The 13,182-nt window shown below is 40.4% G+C and overlaps 1 protein-coding gene across 1 annotated transcript; it reads left to right on the top strand.

Annotated features, from left to right (window-relative positions):
* On the top strand, nucleotides 1-10,932 carry LOC104253212 (uncharacterized). Its single transcript, XM_059825937.1, has 5 exons — nucleotides 1-1,711; nucleotides 4,006-4,091; nucleotides 4,791-4,836; nucleotides 5,793-5,985; nucleotides 10,856-10,932. The coding sequence occupies exons 1-4, from the start codon at nucleotides 1-3 to the stop codon at nucleotides 5,951-5,953; spliced, it is 2,004 nt and encodes a 667-aa protein (XP_059681920.1). The 3' UTR covers nucleotides 5,954-5,985; nucleotides 10,856-10,932.
* Nucleotides 10,933-13,182: the final 2,250 nt, after the last annotated feature.

The following is a 13,182-nucleotide window of genomic DNA, read 5'->3' as shown; positions in this document are numbered from 1 at the left end:
ATGAAGAAAAAGTTAGACGGAGCAGCTCATCATCCAATTCCAGATGACCAGGAACCATCAGAAAGTGAAGAGGATGATTCAGAAGAAGAAAACAGCAAATCATTGTGTACGTTAAGTGAAGGTCCAGAGGATCCAGTAACAGTTTGTGAAGAGCAGCCTAATGGTGATGATGAAAGCCTAAAAGAAGCTGCAGTGTTGTCAAGAGAAAGGTCTCCCATCGCTGTGTCTGAGGTCTCAACAATGTCAAACAGTGCATTGAAAAATAAATTGCCTGTAGAAAGTGACAGTTCTCTTCTAATAGATGTAAAATGTTTTTCTACTGAAAACCTAACCAAAAATGCATTCGATGATGAGGAAACAAATCAAAGGCACAAAGAAAATATTTGCAGAACCAGTTTCCTAAAAATAAGCAATGATAAAAATTCCATCCAGGAAACGGAAGGCATCTCTGAAGATTATAGCACACCACTGTTAAGCACGGAAAACAAACTCGGATCATATCAAACTACACGTGAACCTGACATGGAAGCTAAGCTGTTAAGTTTAAATGGTGAAGAAGAAGAAATCTCTCAGTGTTACAATTCAAACGTACATGATAACGTGCCTGATGATAACACAGGGGACAATGGTGCATTAAAAGCAGAAGAGAATAGCTCTAATGCCTGGGCTTTTTTTTCAATTAATTTGCCTACTGCGGAATTGCAGCTGGGCTTTGATACGCAAGTTTCTCTCTCTTCTTGGTCTGAGGATAAATTCGTAGGTGAACAAAGACCCCGAAAAATGAGGAGACCTAAACAGACCTATACAAACAGTTCGACACAGCTAGACTACTCTCAGTCAAATGAAGGATTGGTAAAGGAAAACCATCAGGTAACAGTAACTGAGGAGGCTGGTAATATAATAAGCAATGGTCTACTGGCATCTCCAGCTGGTGAAGTGCACTTTGATTCCCTTGTGGAATCCAGGGCCACCTTCATGCGGTGTTCGAGTGAAGTGGATGTTCCAAGAAATGATGCTGCACCGATTACATCGAAGAGGAAAAGACACAGAAGAATTGTCAACTTGGCACCAAAGTTTAATCTACCAAGACAGATTGCTGGTAGTACAGAGGGAGGGAAGGAAGTCCCAAGAAAAGATGATGTTCCCTTGAAAAGTGTTTTAGAAGTGGAGCAAAAGAGCTTTCTAAGCAAGGACCATGGAGAGGAACATAAACAGAACCATGCATTGCAGGAATACTCTGCACCTTACAGTGGCACCGAGGCAACCTGTTCCTTACCCATCTCGGATGCAGATGCTCTGTTACATGATATTTCTTACAGTGATTTGGGACAATCTTCTCCTATGCCAAAATATTCCTGCAGGGTTTCTGTAGTTTCCAGGGCAAAGGAGGAGCAAGCTAGAACTCTTAAGCAACAACAGGTAGTTGATAAAAAGGAGGGTGAGAGTGAACAAGTTTCTTCAGAGGTTACAAATAGCCAACCAGATATTTTGTCTTCTGTTAAAGTTGTTTCTGAATATCCAGAAGATTCTAGTATATTGGCAAGCTGCGGTGAAAATGTGCATGAAGCAGATGACCCTGAGCCAGCAGAGGCCTCACAGCTTGAAGATAATCAAGATGTGAATATGAAATGTAGTTTTTTGGGACTTCCCTTATCATTAGGATTTGCTTTTCAACTTGTGCAGCTCTTTGGTTCTCCAGGTCTTCCACTGGGTAATACTCTTCTTACTACTCCTCTGTAAAAAAAACAACCAAACAAAAAAAAACACCCACTACCCCCCCCAAAACCCCAAACAAACAAAAAAACACCAAAACATCCCCCAAAAAACAGAACAAAAACCCCACAAATTCTGTGATTACATACTCAGGTTTATTGCAGGTACCAATTAATCAAATATTAATCCTATTGAAAGGAATCAGTGCTGCTTTGGTGATTATTTTACTTAAATTTTATTTTTTACTGAAAATCTTCTTCAGTCTCTGTCAAACGTGCCATTGGGTTTGGCCTCATATTTGTAGTCTTTGTAGTAACAAAGACTTACTAACTTTAAATCCAAATCCTACTGAGTAAGACTTTGCTGTGTTGATTACGAAACTAAATTAAAATATGGTACGAAATATGTGCTCTTACATAAAGGTTGCATGTTTGGTTTTATATTTCACCTGGTTAATATAGTAGCATTCCTTTTTCTTTATTTAGTAATTTTTTCATAGACCCTTCTGTGGCTTAGATACTGCTGAAAAACTTTCCCAGAATCTAATTTAATCTGAAAATCAAATTACAAGATGCGTTTTCTGATAGTGCATACCTTCTTTTTGATCATGCATGATTAAGAAGTGTCACAGTTGTATACTTGCCTTCCAGAGCTCCAATTGTTATATTTTTGTACTTTCAGTTTAATTATTTTAAGTTAGCGGTTAGAAGTATGATGATCAGTCCTGGAAGGAGTTGTGTGTGGCAACCATGATTTCCAGATTTACTGCAAGCTAATGTAACTGTACAGAGCTGTAGCCAGCAACAACAACAGACATTTGTTTGGAAATCACTGTAGGACATGGTGCTGTGTATGCAGCTGCTGAAGGAGCCACACTCCCTGTGCATGAAGTTCTGCAACTTCTTTGGTCCAAATTTATACTGTAGAAACCCAGTAACTTTGATGTGGCCAACAAATAGGATTAAAAATCACAGAGATTTTTTCAGCACGTAGACCTTTACACCTGTTTGTTTCAGTAGAATTTAAAGTTAAGCATGTATTTTCATACGAAAATTTTAAGATGACAACAGAGGAGCAGTTTATGTCTATTTATCTGCCCAAACTAACTTGGAGATTGTTTGTTTTCATTGCAAAAGTCAATGGCAATGCTGCCTGCCAGAACAGTGATGGCAAACCACTGGCAGCACTACTAGGCTTGGTACCGGTACACTTGGTTTGGTCCCCAAAGGACCTGCACTGCTGCTTTATTTAGATCTGGCACCACACACCTAAGGATTTGCCATATAGAGCTAAAACAGAGCAGGGAAATACTGCTCACGTCCTCAACTGTTCCATATAACATGATCTTCTTCTCCAAACTTGATGAGTCTTCGTACCTGTGATCTGAAATGGCTTCATCTAAGAGGGAGTGGAGTTGGCCATGACTTGAAAACAGGGATCTGCTGGGAAAATAAACCCCGAAAACGGGCATTCAGAAACTCGATAGGTTAGAGAACCAGATGTTGTTCTTCTCTGAGTCAGTAACAGGTGACATTCTCTGGTGTTTAGATGTGTTTCCTTTGGAAATAACCTTTAAGGAATACAAACCCACCCCAATATCTCTCTGAAGCCCTGCCACTTGTGATTGCTGTTTGGTGGGGGTTTTTTCTGTCAAAATTGTGCATGCTATCTGCAGAAGGCCGGCCACATTCTGATTTGACTATAATTTTCCTACAATTTTCCTACAATTTAAAGAATTCTTGTGCTTTTTTGTGGCCTGTTATATATTGATAGGCTACTATTTATTCCTGTACAGATTTGAGCTGTAGTATTTTACAAGACTGGCAATTGCAGTCAATTTTTATTGAAAATATTTGGTGGGGGAAATTTTTGGTAATTAAATGTCTTTAGTTATTTATAGATGAAAGATTTAGTTGACTGAATTGCTTGTATGATTCTCATGTAAGGTTGTTACTTAAGTTGCATTTAATTTATGGGCTGAAAGCTTTGTGTTTTTCTTGTTTGTGCCTAGTTTTGGGGGGAGTCTGGGGGGGAAATGAAAGTATGGTAGGAAAGCCTTGGCCTAAAAAAAGAAACAAAACCTAAATCTCCTTCCCCCTCCTCCCCCTCCTATGCACTGGCCTTAGATTCTAGAACACCTAAATTCTGACTTTGCTGCTGGCTCATTTAAATATCTGCTCATTTTTTTAAAACGTCTCTATATAGAATGTGTGCAAAAATTGTAATTCAGTGATATATTTTGGCTATGGAGAGATCTGAACACTCAACTGCAAAAAATATTTTCTTCTGCAGAATCCTTGTTGCCAGATGATTATATAGTTCCTCTTGACTGGAAAGTTTCAAAGATGATCTATTTACTGTGGAAGACCTCTGTGGAGGTACGAATTTTAGGGGATTTTGGAAGGCTTTCCAATATTACAGGTGTAAAGAGGAATCCTTCAGTTCATAAGCAAGATGATGGTTTTTGCTCGTAAATTTGCTTTGTTTTTTAATACCCACAATAAGGAGATGGATGTTTTATGTAGTCTTCTGAGTATTTCCATAACCAGCTCCAGGCCATGGTAGGATCCAGGTTTTGAAAGATCAGCTTCAGAAATGTATGCAAAGTAGTTGAAGGAGGAAAAAACCCAACCTTTTCCTTGATACTTGTGTCCTGACCTGGCCTATGTTCGTTAAGTACAACCTACCATCATCTAGTTGTTTTCCAGCTTATGGTTTTCTCCCATCATGTGAGCAAATTTCATCTTCCACTAACCATGGCTGCTTCTTGGCTACTTCTACAAAGAGTTGTAGCAGAGAAGTTATTCTGAGTGACTGATGGCAACTTAGTTCTCCTTGTCTAGTTAGAAAGTGTTACCTTAAAAATTACTTTTTTGCTACTTTCCGCTCTGGCTGTAGAGGTTTGTTTTCATTTAAGGAACACTGTAGTGCCTGGAACTGGAAATGAGGAAAATCTGTAAACACAATGAAACAGTAACTATAAAATAGAGCATGGACCTTGTTCTTTCCCAAAATATGAAAATCTCTTGTCACATACTTACTTTTTTTTTTCTCTGGAAAATTATTATCTGTTTTAGGAGAAACAAAAAACAAATGGATTGCAGAATGGAGAAGCCTTGCCTGGTAAGTGTGTTCTGTGATACAAAAACTGTATAAAATATTTCTTGTTCAGAAGAGAAAATAGTTAATGCTGAAGTGCATCGAAGGTTTTCAGCACAAATGAGTGATAACATTCCTCTTCGTGCAGAAGCACTAGGATATGATAAATGAATTTGTGCCTCTGTTGATTGTGTACATAGTATGGCAGAGCTACGGTTGCTGTGAATCATCACTCTATGTTTCCTGATGCAAGCACTGAAATTCTTTGCCTTTTAAAGTTTCCCGTATGGAATTAATCCAATACTTAGCTCAAGTTTACCCGATTCCAGATCAGAAGGAGAGTTATCATTAAAAAGTCTTTCTTTAGACTTTATTTCTCTAAAAAGTAGAGCATCTTCAACTTAATTAAATTTACTGGTCACTAAAGATTGCCAGCATAATAATAGGTCAGGCTCTGGAGCAGCAAGAGGTATCAGGGTCCATGGGAAGCTCTGGATTTCTGCATGCATTAATTCCTGCCGTGTGTAGGTTATAGGATAAGGTTGCTGGTTGTATTTTTCCATGATTTCCATATTAGTGTAGTATAATTTCACAAGTTGCATAATGTGAGATGAAAAATACACAATAGTAGCTCCCTGGAAGCTGATAAGATTTGATGTCTGAAATAGGAGAGGAGTTTCTCCTCTTTAAAAAGGAGACAAGGATGCTCTAGGAGAGCTAAGAGGAAACATAAGAGTAGGAATATAGATATATACACACACACACACACACTCAGTCACTCTTTTCCTGTCAGAGACAAACCTGAAAAACATAGTTTATTTTGTAGGCTGTTTAGGAGGCAAAATCAAGAGTATTTTGATGAAATGAAAGCTTGTTCCAGAAATACTCTGTTCTGAGCTAATATAAATGACAGACTATGTAAGATAATCAGATCATTTCAGGTGGTTTTGGCTGCAGTTTGTAATTTGTTTATTTTTTAGATGATATTACTAGTCTTGAAGATCTAAATAAAAATGGCCAAGAGAACCAAGACTCTTCTGAAACACTTCCAGAAATGGAGCTGTTTCAAGGGGTGATAGAGGAGAACATCATGACCTATGCTAGCACTGGCTGTCTGGATGCTGTGTTTCATCAGTCGTGATTGACCATCTTAAATTCTGCATGAAGGAAAAGGTAATCAGTCGCACTTGTGAATGTGTTTCATTCTTGTATGATATTTGACCAAAGACCTAAAGAACATTGTTTGTTACAATTTTTAAGGTGCATTTTGTATCACCTAACTTACTAGATTTTTTTTTCTTCAAGTTAGGGTTGAGGATTGGTTTGTTTTTGGTTTTGTTTTTGTTTTTTTTAAGGCTGAATGGGGAAAAGAGAAGGCAGCATTTTGTTATTAAAGCCATTTTAATTTTTTTTCTCTGAAATCTAAAACCTGTCTGGTGAAGTGAAAGCAGTGGTCTAGGGTGCCTAAGAGCTGGACTTTATTCCCAGTTTGATTGCTGTGGTGATCTCTTGTGAGTCATGTCATCTCAGTCCTTGTCTCTTCAGCATGGAGAGCAATGCTGACTCCGTTAAGGGTCTAATTATGAAGAGCACTGTATTAGCAATAAAACAGTATTTCACCAAGTTATGAAAAAGTGACAGTTCTGCTTTTCAGTAGAGAATCAGCAACAGGAGGTCGCAATAGGACTCCCTATATTGAAGTGTTAATTTTTCCTGAATGTTTTCATTTGGTATGGCAAAATATGCTACTGAGTATTAGAAAGTAAGCTATCGTGTTCATGCTTGTCTTGTGAATTTTTGAAACCTTTGGTAACTTGGGAAAGTTTCTCCAGTTTGTCTATGAGAGCTATTCCAGGTAGATTGTGATAAGAAGGAAGGACATTTGGATCCAGCTGGAAAATGCTAGCTTAACTTCTGTATAATTTTCCAGCAGTTGTTCTTTCCAAAGTGGAAAATTGATTAATCTGTAGTTTTAAAACAAGTAAACTGAGGTACATGGAAATAGAATAACTTGCATCATAGGTAAATTGAGCCAGAAACAAAATTGCCAGATCCTGAGGCTTAAATTATTCCCATCCAGAACCTCACAGGACCGCTGGAATATCATCCATATTGGGTCTGGCCAGGGGTCTGTGCCACCTGGTGTCCTGTTCCTGACCTGAGCATGAATCGATGGCTTGAGGAGGAGTCAAAGAGGCGGACGTGTGCTGTGTTAGGACAGTTATAAAAGCAGAAGTTGACGTTTTAGAAGGTTTCTTAGTTTTCACAGTGGAGGTTCATGACAGAAGTAAAGTAGTTGAATAGTTTGGGTTGGAATTGAAACCTCTTGAATGGGGGTTGATTTGATTATATGCATTTTTGTATCATTGATGACAAAAATGACATTGCAGGTCATTTGCTTGTACCAACTACTGATGTAGGAAGATGAGGGGAATCTCTCTGAAACACGTAGTACAGACAGCACTGATCTCTCAAGGTGCTGTTAGCACAGATTATTAATAACATCAAGAGCATCTGGTAGCAGTATTGTCCTCTTACATAATCAAATACTAAAAGATTTGGTAAGCAAATAAAAAAATATTATCACCAAATACTTAGCCTTATGTCAGGCACAATTTTTTTCAGTTACTGATTTCCATTATTGCAAATGTGAACACTCCACAGGCAAGATTTTTGCTTATGATACTGACTGGCCATCTCAGTGTGGATTTGTAACCTAAGCTACTACCCAGAAATGCCCAGGTTTATTGATTAAAATGTTTTTATGCTAAAGAAAACCTTGGAGAGCTCTGTTCCCTTCCCTGAAGAAAATTGTGATTAACCTAGAAATTGATTTTTTTTTTCTTTGTGACCTTCAAGAAAGGAAAGACGTATGCTAGCAGAGTATCCTGCCTTATTGTCCATACCTTTACCTGGTTGCTGAATCCAACAAACTGTTTTTTTTCCATTAGATTTACACCCTTTGTCTGTCTGCCATGCTACTCCCAAAATTGTTTCAGCCTTCCTCTCCTGCTTGTCCTGAGCGCAGCAGAAGAGATCCGCAGCCCTGTGCATTTGTGAGCCAGCCACTGACTGCTGGTCTGAAACGAAACGTCGTTAAATCCCAGTTTGTTAGGTGACCTTGCAGTCTAATACTCTACTGCACTGGCTTATGTTAGTTCTAGGGAATATAGAATTAAAGCGATGCATACTTTGCCGTGAAAGAAGACTCCCGGTCAGTGTTTGGTTTAAAAAAAAAAAAAGGCATTGCACGCTCTGTGCAGAAGGACTTGGTGATGAAGATCTGCGCTGAGGTGGCGTGGTTAAGTTGGAGGTCCCTGCTGGCGGGTGACGCCTGTGTACCGGTTGATTGCCCTGGTCCTGGCCGCATGGTCCCATCCTCCTTGCAGCAGCTTCAGTGCTCAGCAAAACCTTTGACTTCGGAATGCCAAGCTGGTTAGGGCTTTGTATTGGGAGGAGGAGGGAAGTTAGATGGGGGGAGTTCGTGGGGTTTTTGTTTTGTTTTGTTTCAGTTCAACATCTGAAATGAGTCAGGGAAAGTCCTGATGGCTGTTGGAGGGAGAGGATGAGACACCAGAGACTGGATGGGTTTAGGCTCCTCTGGGGCTGTGGTCTGCTGCCTCGGCCGAGCTGGTGTGATGGCTCGCTGCTGCCGAAAGCGGGAAGTGCCCTTCCTCCCAGCCCTGCTCCAGTTACCAGCTCCGGCACTCGCTGGCTGACATAAAGGCTATGATTTAACTCGCTAACCCCACAGGAAGCAAACGGATAGTTTTCTGCTAGGCTGGCGAATTTAGATAAGCTTGTGTGAGGTCCAACTCAGTGCCGAAGCTGGTGCCAGGGAGCAGATGGGGCTGTGCTGCTGCAGACGCGAGGGGGAGGACCTGCGAGGCTTTCTGCTTGGGTGGCAGTCAGCTCTGATACCAGCAGACCACATATGGTGCAACCATACCTTCAGATGAAAGACTGCTTTTAAGCTTATACAAATGTTAGGATGTTAAAAAAAAACTTAAAGTGTGCGAAAAGCAAAAAGCATCTCTTAGGGTTTTCAATTGACTCGTGCTCACTGTCAGGCACAGGATACCGGGTAACACAGACCCCTGGCCCGACCCCACAGAGGTATTCTAGCGGTCCTGTAAGGTCTGGATGTGTAAGCACTGTAAAAGGCAGGTGAGTTTTTCTGGTCAATGGTGCCACTGATTTTGAGGAATAAGGTCATCTTTCCTCACCACAAAATCATTCTTTTCTGGTTGCTGATTAAAGCAGACTTGTCAAGAATGATGTCCTGGAGTGGTTGTAAAACTGCTCAGGTGAACAACTATAAATGTTGAAATGGATTTGATTTCATCAAATGTCAGGAAAAAAAAAAAGTAAGAAAACTGAGGCATTCCTACCGAAAGCTTTTTAAATCATAGAAAATAAATGGAGAGCTAATACGATCATTTCAGTCCCTTTAGATTTGAGAGTAAACTAAGCATTACTGGCCAAGTGCAACTTTATCTGTTAGCCAAATGATCATGCTTCTGTATTCATGTTGTGAAAGGGTGTTTTTATTCAAATGGGAGAGTGAACAGTGGTGTTTTTCCTCCATGAAAACACAGGGTTAATCTCAAGTTGTTGTGGGAGCTCCTCATTGCAGAATTGGCAGCACATCAGTAATTGTTCTGGAGGTTAAGCAGGAGATCCGAAATTAAAAAATGCCGAGATCAGTGAAAACAGCATTATTTCAGTGCCTAGAAGTTCTTAGACCAGGACTCCCGAGTGCTAGATGCTCTACAAATGTAGAACAAGACGACAAAACCCAATGTCAGTTTAAGCGTTTATCTGCCCGACAACTGCAAAACAAAAGCTGGCACGTTTGGTTTTGAAGCGTAGCGGTCACGTTGCAGTAACTTCCTGCAGGAACACTTCCTCTGTGGCAGCCCGGTAGGGTTGTGGTTTTGATGAGACAAATCTCTTGATGACATGTGTTATCACTCCTCCTTTCCCTGGCCGTGCTATCCCGTCACTTCCCTTTGCTAGACGCGGTGCTTCCGCAGTTCAGCTCTATCGTCCAATGCATAAAGGCATCCAAAAAGTTTTCAGGCTGGACCATCAAGCTGAAACAAATTGTCCTAGAGCCATGCAACCAGCAGGACATGGGCAAAGGAGCAGGAACATACAGCTGGGACAGGCAGGACTGTCTTTTGGCTAGTGTGAAAAAAAATAAAAGATACAGAGCAAACTAAAGCAGTCTCCCTTAGTGCCACAGAAAATATCATCCCATGGCCAAACCTCTTGCAGTTGCTACTTTGATACAACGATAATAAAAAAAACGTATTTTCTCTGTCCTTTGACATTTAACCACTAATTTTAAACAAAATGAAGCAAGAAAAAGTGTACAGAATTATGACCAAAAAACCTCACCTGCCTTTTACAGTGCTTACCAGGAAAAACTCACCTAAAATTTACTTAAGCAGAGAGTATAATTACCAGGGGGAATAAGAGCTGCCCAGAACAGTGTTTCTGGAGCTCTCAGAAAAGAGTAACCATCAGGTTGTGCTGGTGCCTCACATGAACTCCGTAACTTGGGGGCCTGTGGGGTCCGGAGTGAATGTAAGGGGAAAAAATTTGCAATGTAACAAAGCAATTATGAGACGTAGCTATGCTGTAGTAGTATTGGTTGAATGGCTATTCGTTATGTTGTGTTTGTGACATGTAGAGAAAAAAAATTCCACTGTGTTACTCTTCTCCTTATTTTTCAGCCTTGAGATTGCTAGGTCCTTACTGTCTCTAGTTGTGGCATCCAAGTTTTCTTCTCTTCCTTTTCCATTCTCCTTGCATTTTTTAATTTTTCCTTTGCTTTCCATCATCTGCTTCCTGTCCATTCTTTTTCTCTTTTTTAAATAAATAACCAACAGCTGAGTATGAGAAAGAGACTTGTAAAAATATCAGACAGGTGGGCTCTTCTCAGTCTGCAGGTCAGATTTGCAACTGTTAAAAGTCTGTCTACAGTCTGTGCTGTTGTGGTATTTCAGCAGAATCTCTTCCTTTTTTTTTATTTCAGAAACTTCTCACTTTGATTCCACCACAGAAGGAATTCGGTTGGCCACCAAGGATTATAAATGTGAGGAATAACCTGGAAGAAAGTAACCACTGTAGATTTTTGGTGTGAATCTTTGGCCACCTTCCCCCTCACCCCCCCGCAGCCCCCCGATACCAACTGCTCTGTCCACGTAATAAAAATCAAAATTGAGATAACTTTGTTGTGTGTGGCAAAAGGTCACTTTCTGAAGCCATTTGGGATTTATATCTTCTCAGTACATCCTCGAGTGTGGTACAAAGAGATTGAGAGCAGAGACCAGTAAGCAGAAAGGAGGTGTCTGTCGGCATGAGGCATGAGCTTCAGCCTCTGGTATTTAATTCACTTGTATCAGGATGCCCCATGTTGCCACATGAACTGGTAATGATGCCTACCTGCAGGGAAGGGTGCCTGTTTTTCTGTTGTCAAATGAATGTCTTACCCTACTTCTGCCTGCTTTTACCTTTTGCTCATATAAATGCCTATGTAGGGCCCACAGAAGTATCAGAAAAGTGGGAAATATTTACATAAGTAGAGTGAGCTAAATTACATAGGTGATTAATTTCATCCCATGTTTTTAAAACACAATTTCGTGGTTTTTTTTTTTCCAAGGTGTGATTGGATTCATCTACATTCTTTTTTTTTGTGGAGGCTATAAACAGGGCAAGGCTTCTCCACCAGCTCTCTGTCGCTTTTCTGGAGAAGCACGAAACTACCCTGAGGTATTGCTGTGGTCCATAAAATGTGACATGTTCTGTGCATCTGTCTTTAAAGTGTTGCTTGTGATGCCTGGGAATGGAGTGCTGTGGGTAGACCCGGTTCATGATGCCGAGGCGGCTGGCACTTTCACCTGCAGAAGGACATGAGCGTAACCACAAACGGGAGGAGGAAAGCAGAAAGCAGGAGGTGTGGTGTGATGGACCAGAAAGAGAAGGGGCTGTTGGGGGCAGAAGGATCATGAAGGATCGCTATTTATGAGGAAAATCAGGAGTGCTTGCTGAAATGGCAAGTAACAAAGGTGAGACAGGCAATAGAGAATGGAGAGAGGTAAAAGAACAAATTAAAAGGTACTTAATTAACTTTATAATTAAGGAGAAAATTAATTTAATCAGAGCAATCTTCATCAATTATAAGACAAACTGTCACACATAAGGCTGGAAATTTCTTTGTAGTGAGAGGGAGTGACAGAAAAGACAACTATCACCTTGCTTATGGTGAAAAGGGTAAGAAAAGATGAATGAGAAGAGGAGAAGCAAGGAAGCTTAGGTTGTGTACTTGTCGGAAGTAGTATTTCCCACTTCTGCAGCTTCCAGATCTGGAATGTTTATCTATTTATTCATTCATCTCCCCTTTCTCATCTTTCCCTGCACCCTTTTCATTGTGCAGCAGCTGAAGAGCCAGTACCTGACTGCAGTCATGCTGAAGCTCCACCGTGTTCTAAATTGCTGGTGTGTCACCACTCTCCACTCAAACAAATACGGCGTGTATGTGTAAGCAGTTAAAGATGTATGTGTTTCTAAATTAATGTTGTACCATTGGCAAAATTTACTGTCTGCACTTTTTTCATGCATTTCTCATGAACATGTGTGACTTTTTCCTTTTCTTGCTTGGAAATGTGCTGCTCTTCTGCCAGCAGAATGTTATGCAAAATGTAATGGGGAGGAGGAAGGTAATTCATGCTGGCCATAACTGCAGCTTCTGACTTAACCTGAGGTACCAGTGGCAACAGAAAAGTTAGTTTGATTTCAAGAAAATGCGACTCAAGGGTTAATATTGTCTTCCTACTTTTATTTATTGAGCGAGAAATCGGAATGCTTATATTTTCTGTTACAGAATACTGACCTTCCAGAATGCTTAAAATAAAAACAGTTTTCAAAATCTCACCGTATTCTTGCATGGACAAAAAGTGTTTCATCTTTTAGCAGGGTGCTGGCAGTTTAAGTTTACTTTAAGAAAAAATGGTATCTTTGAATTTCAAAGTTTATGTATGTTACTTCGTGTCAGTTTTTTCCCCACCTGATGCATCTAGCGTTGGCATGCCACGTCCCAGGGAGCTAAGCTTTACGGTACGTGAGCACTCTCTTTAGCACTGTTTGCAAACTCTTAAACCTAAAGCTTCAGTGGTGTAGTTCAATGGCGGTGTGTCCCTGTGGCATACCTGGGACTGGCTTCTAACCGAGCCGGGGTTGATGCTGTGTATGGCTCTGAGAAGGAGCGTGTGATACCACTCCAACTATTTCTGGTTTAATTGGAAACTATGATTTCTTTCGCTGGCTTGTGTGGTGATCAAGTTGAAGCAGGTCAGGTTTTCT

The sequence above is a fragment of the Gavia stellata genome, chromosome 1, assembly GCF_030936135.1.
Source record: "Gavia stellata isolate bGavSte3 chromosome 1, bGavSte3.hap2, whole genome shotgun sequence".
In the NCBI taxonomy this organism is placed as follows: domain Eukaryota; kingdom Metazoa; phylum Chordata; class Aves; order Gaviiformes; family Gaviidae; genus Gavia; species Gavia stellata.
This window is presented reverse-complemented; position numbering and strand designations above follow the sequence as displayed.

Excerpts from the sequence above, each read along its gene's own strand:
- LOC104253212 (XM_059825937.1), top strand. The coding sequence starts at position 1 with ATGAAGAAAAAGTTAGACGGAGCAGCTCATCATCCAATTCCAGATGAC. Across the intron at positions 4,092-4,790 it reads TGTGGAAGACCTCTGTGGAG|GAGAAACAAAAAACAAATGG; the intron begins GTACGAATTTTA and ends TATCTGTTTTAG. Across the intron at positions 4,837-5,792 it reads GAATGGAGAAGCCTTGCCTG|ATGATATTACTAGTCTTGAA; the intron begins GTAAGTGTGTTC and ends TTTATTTTTTAG.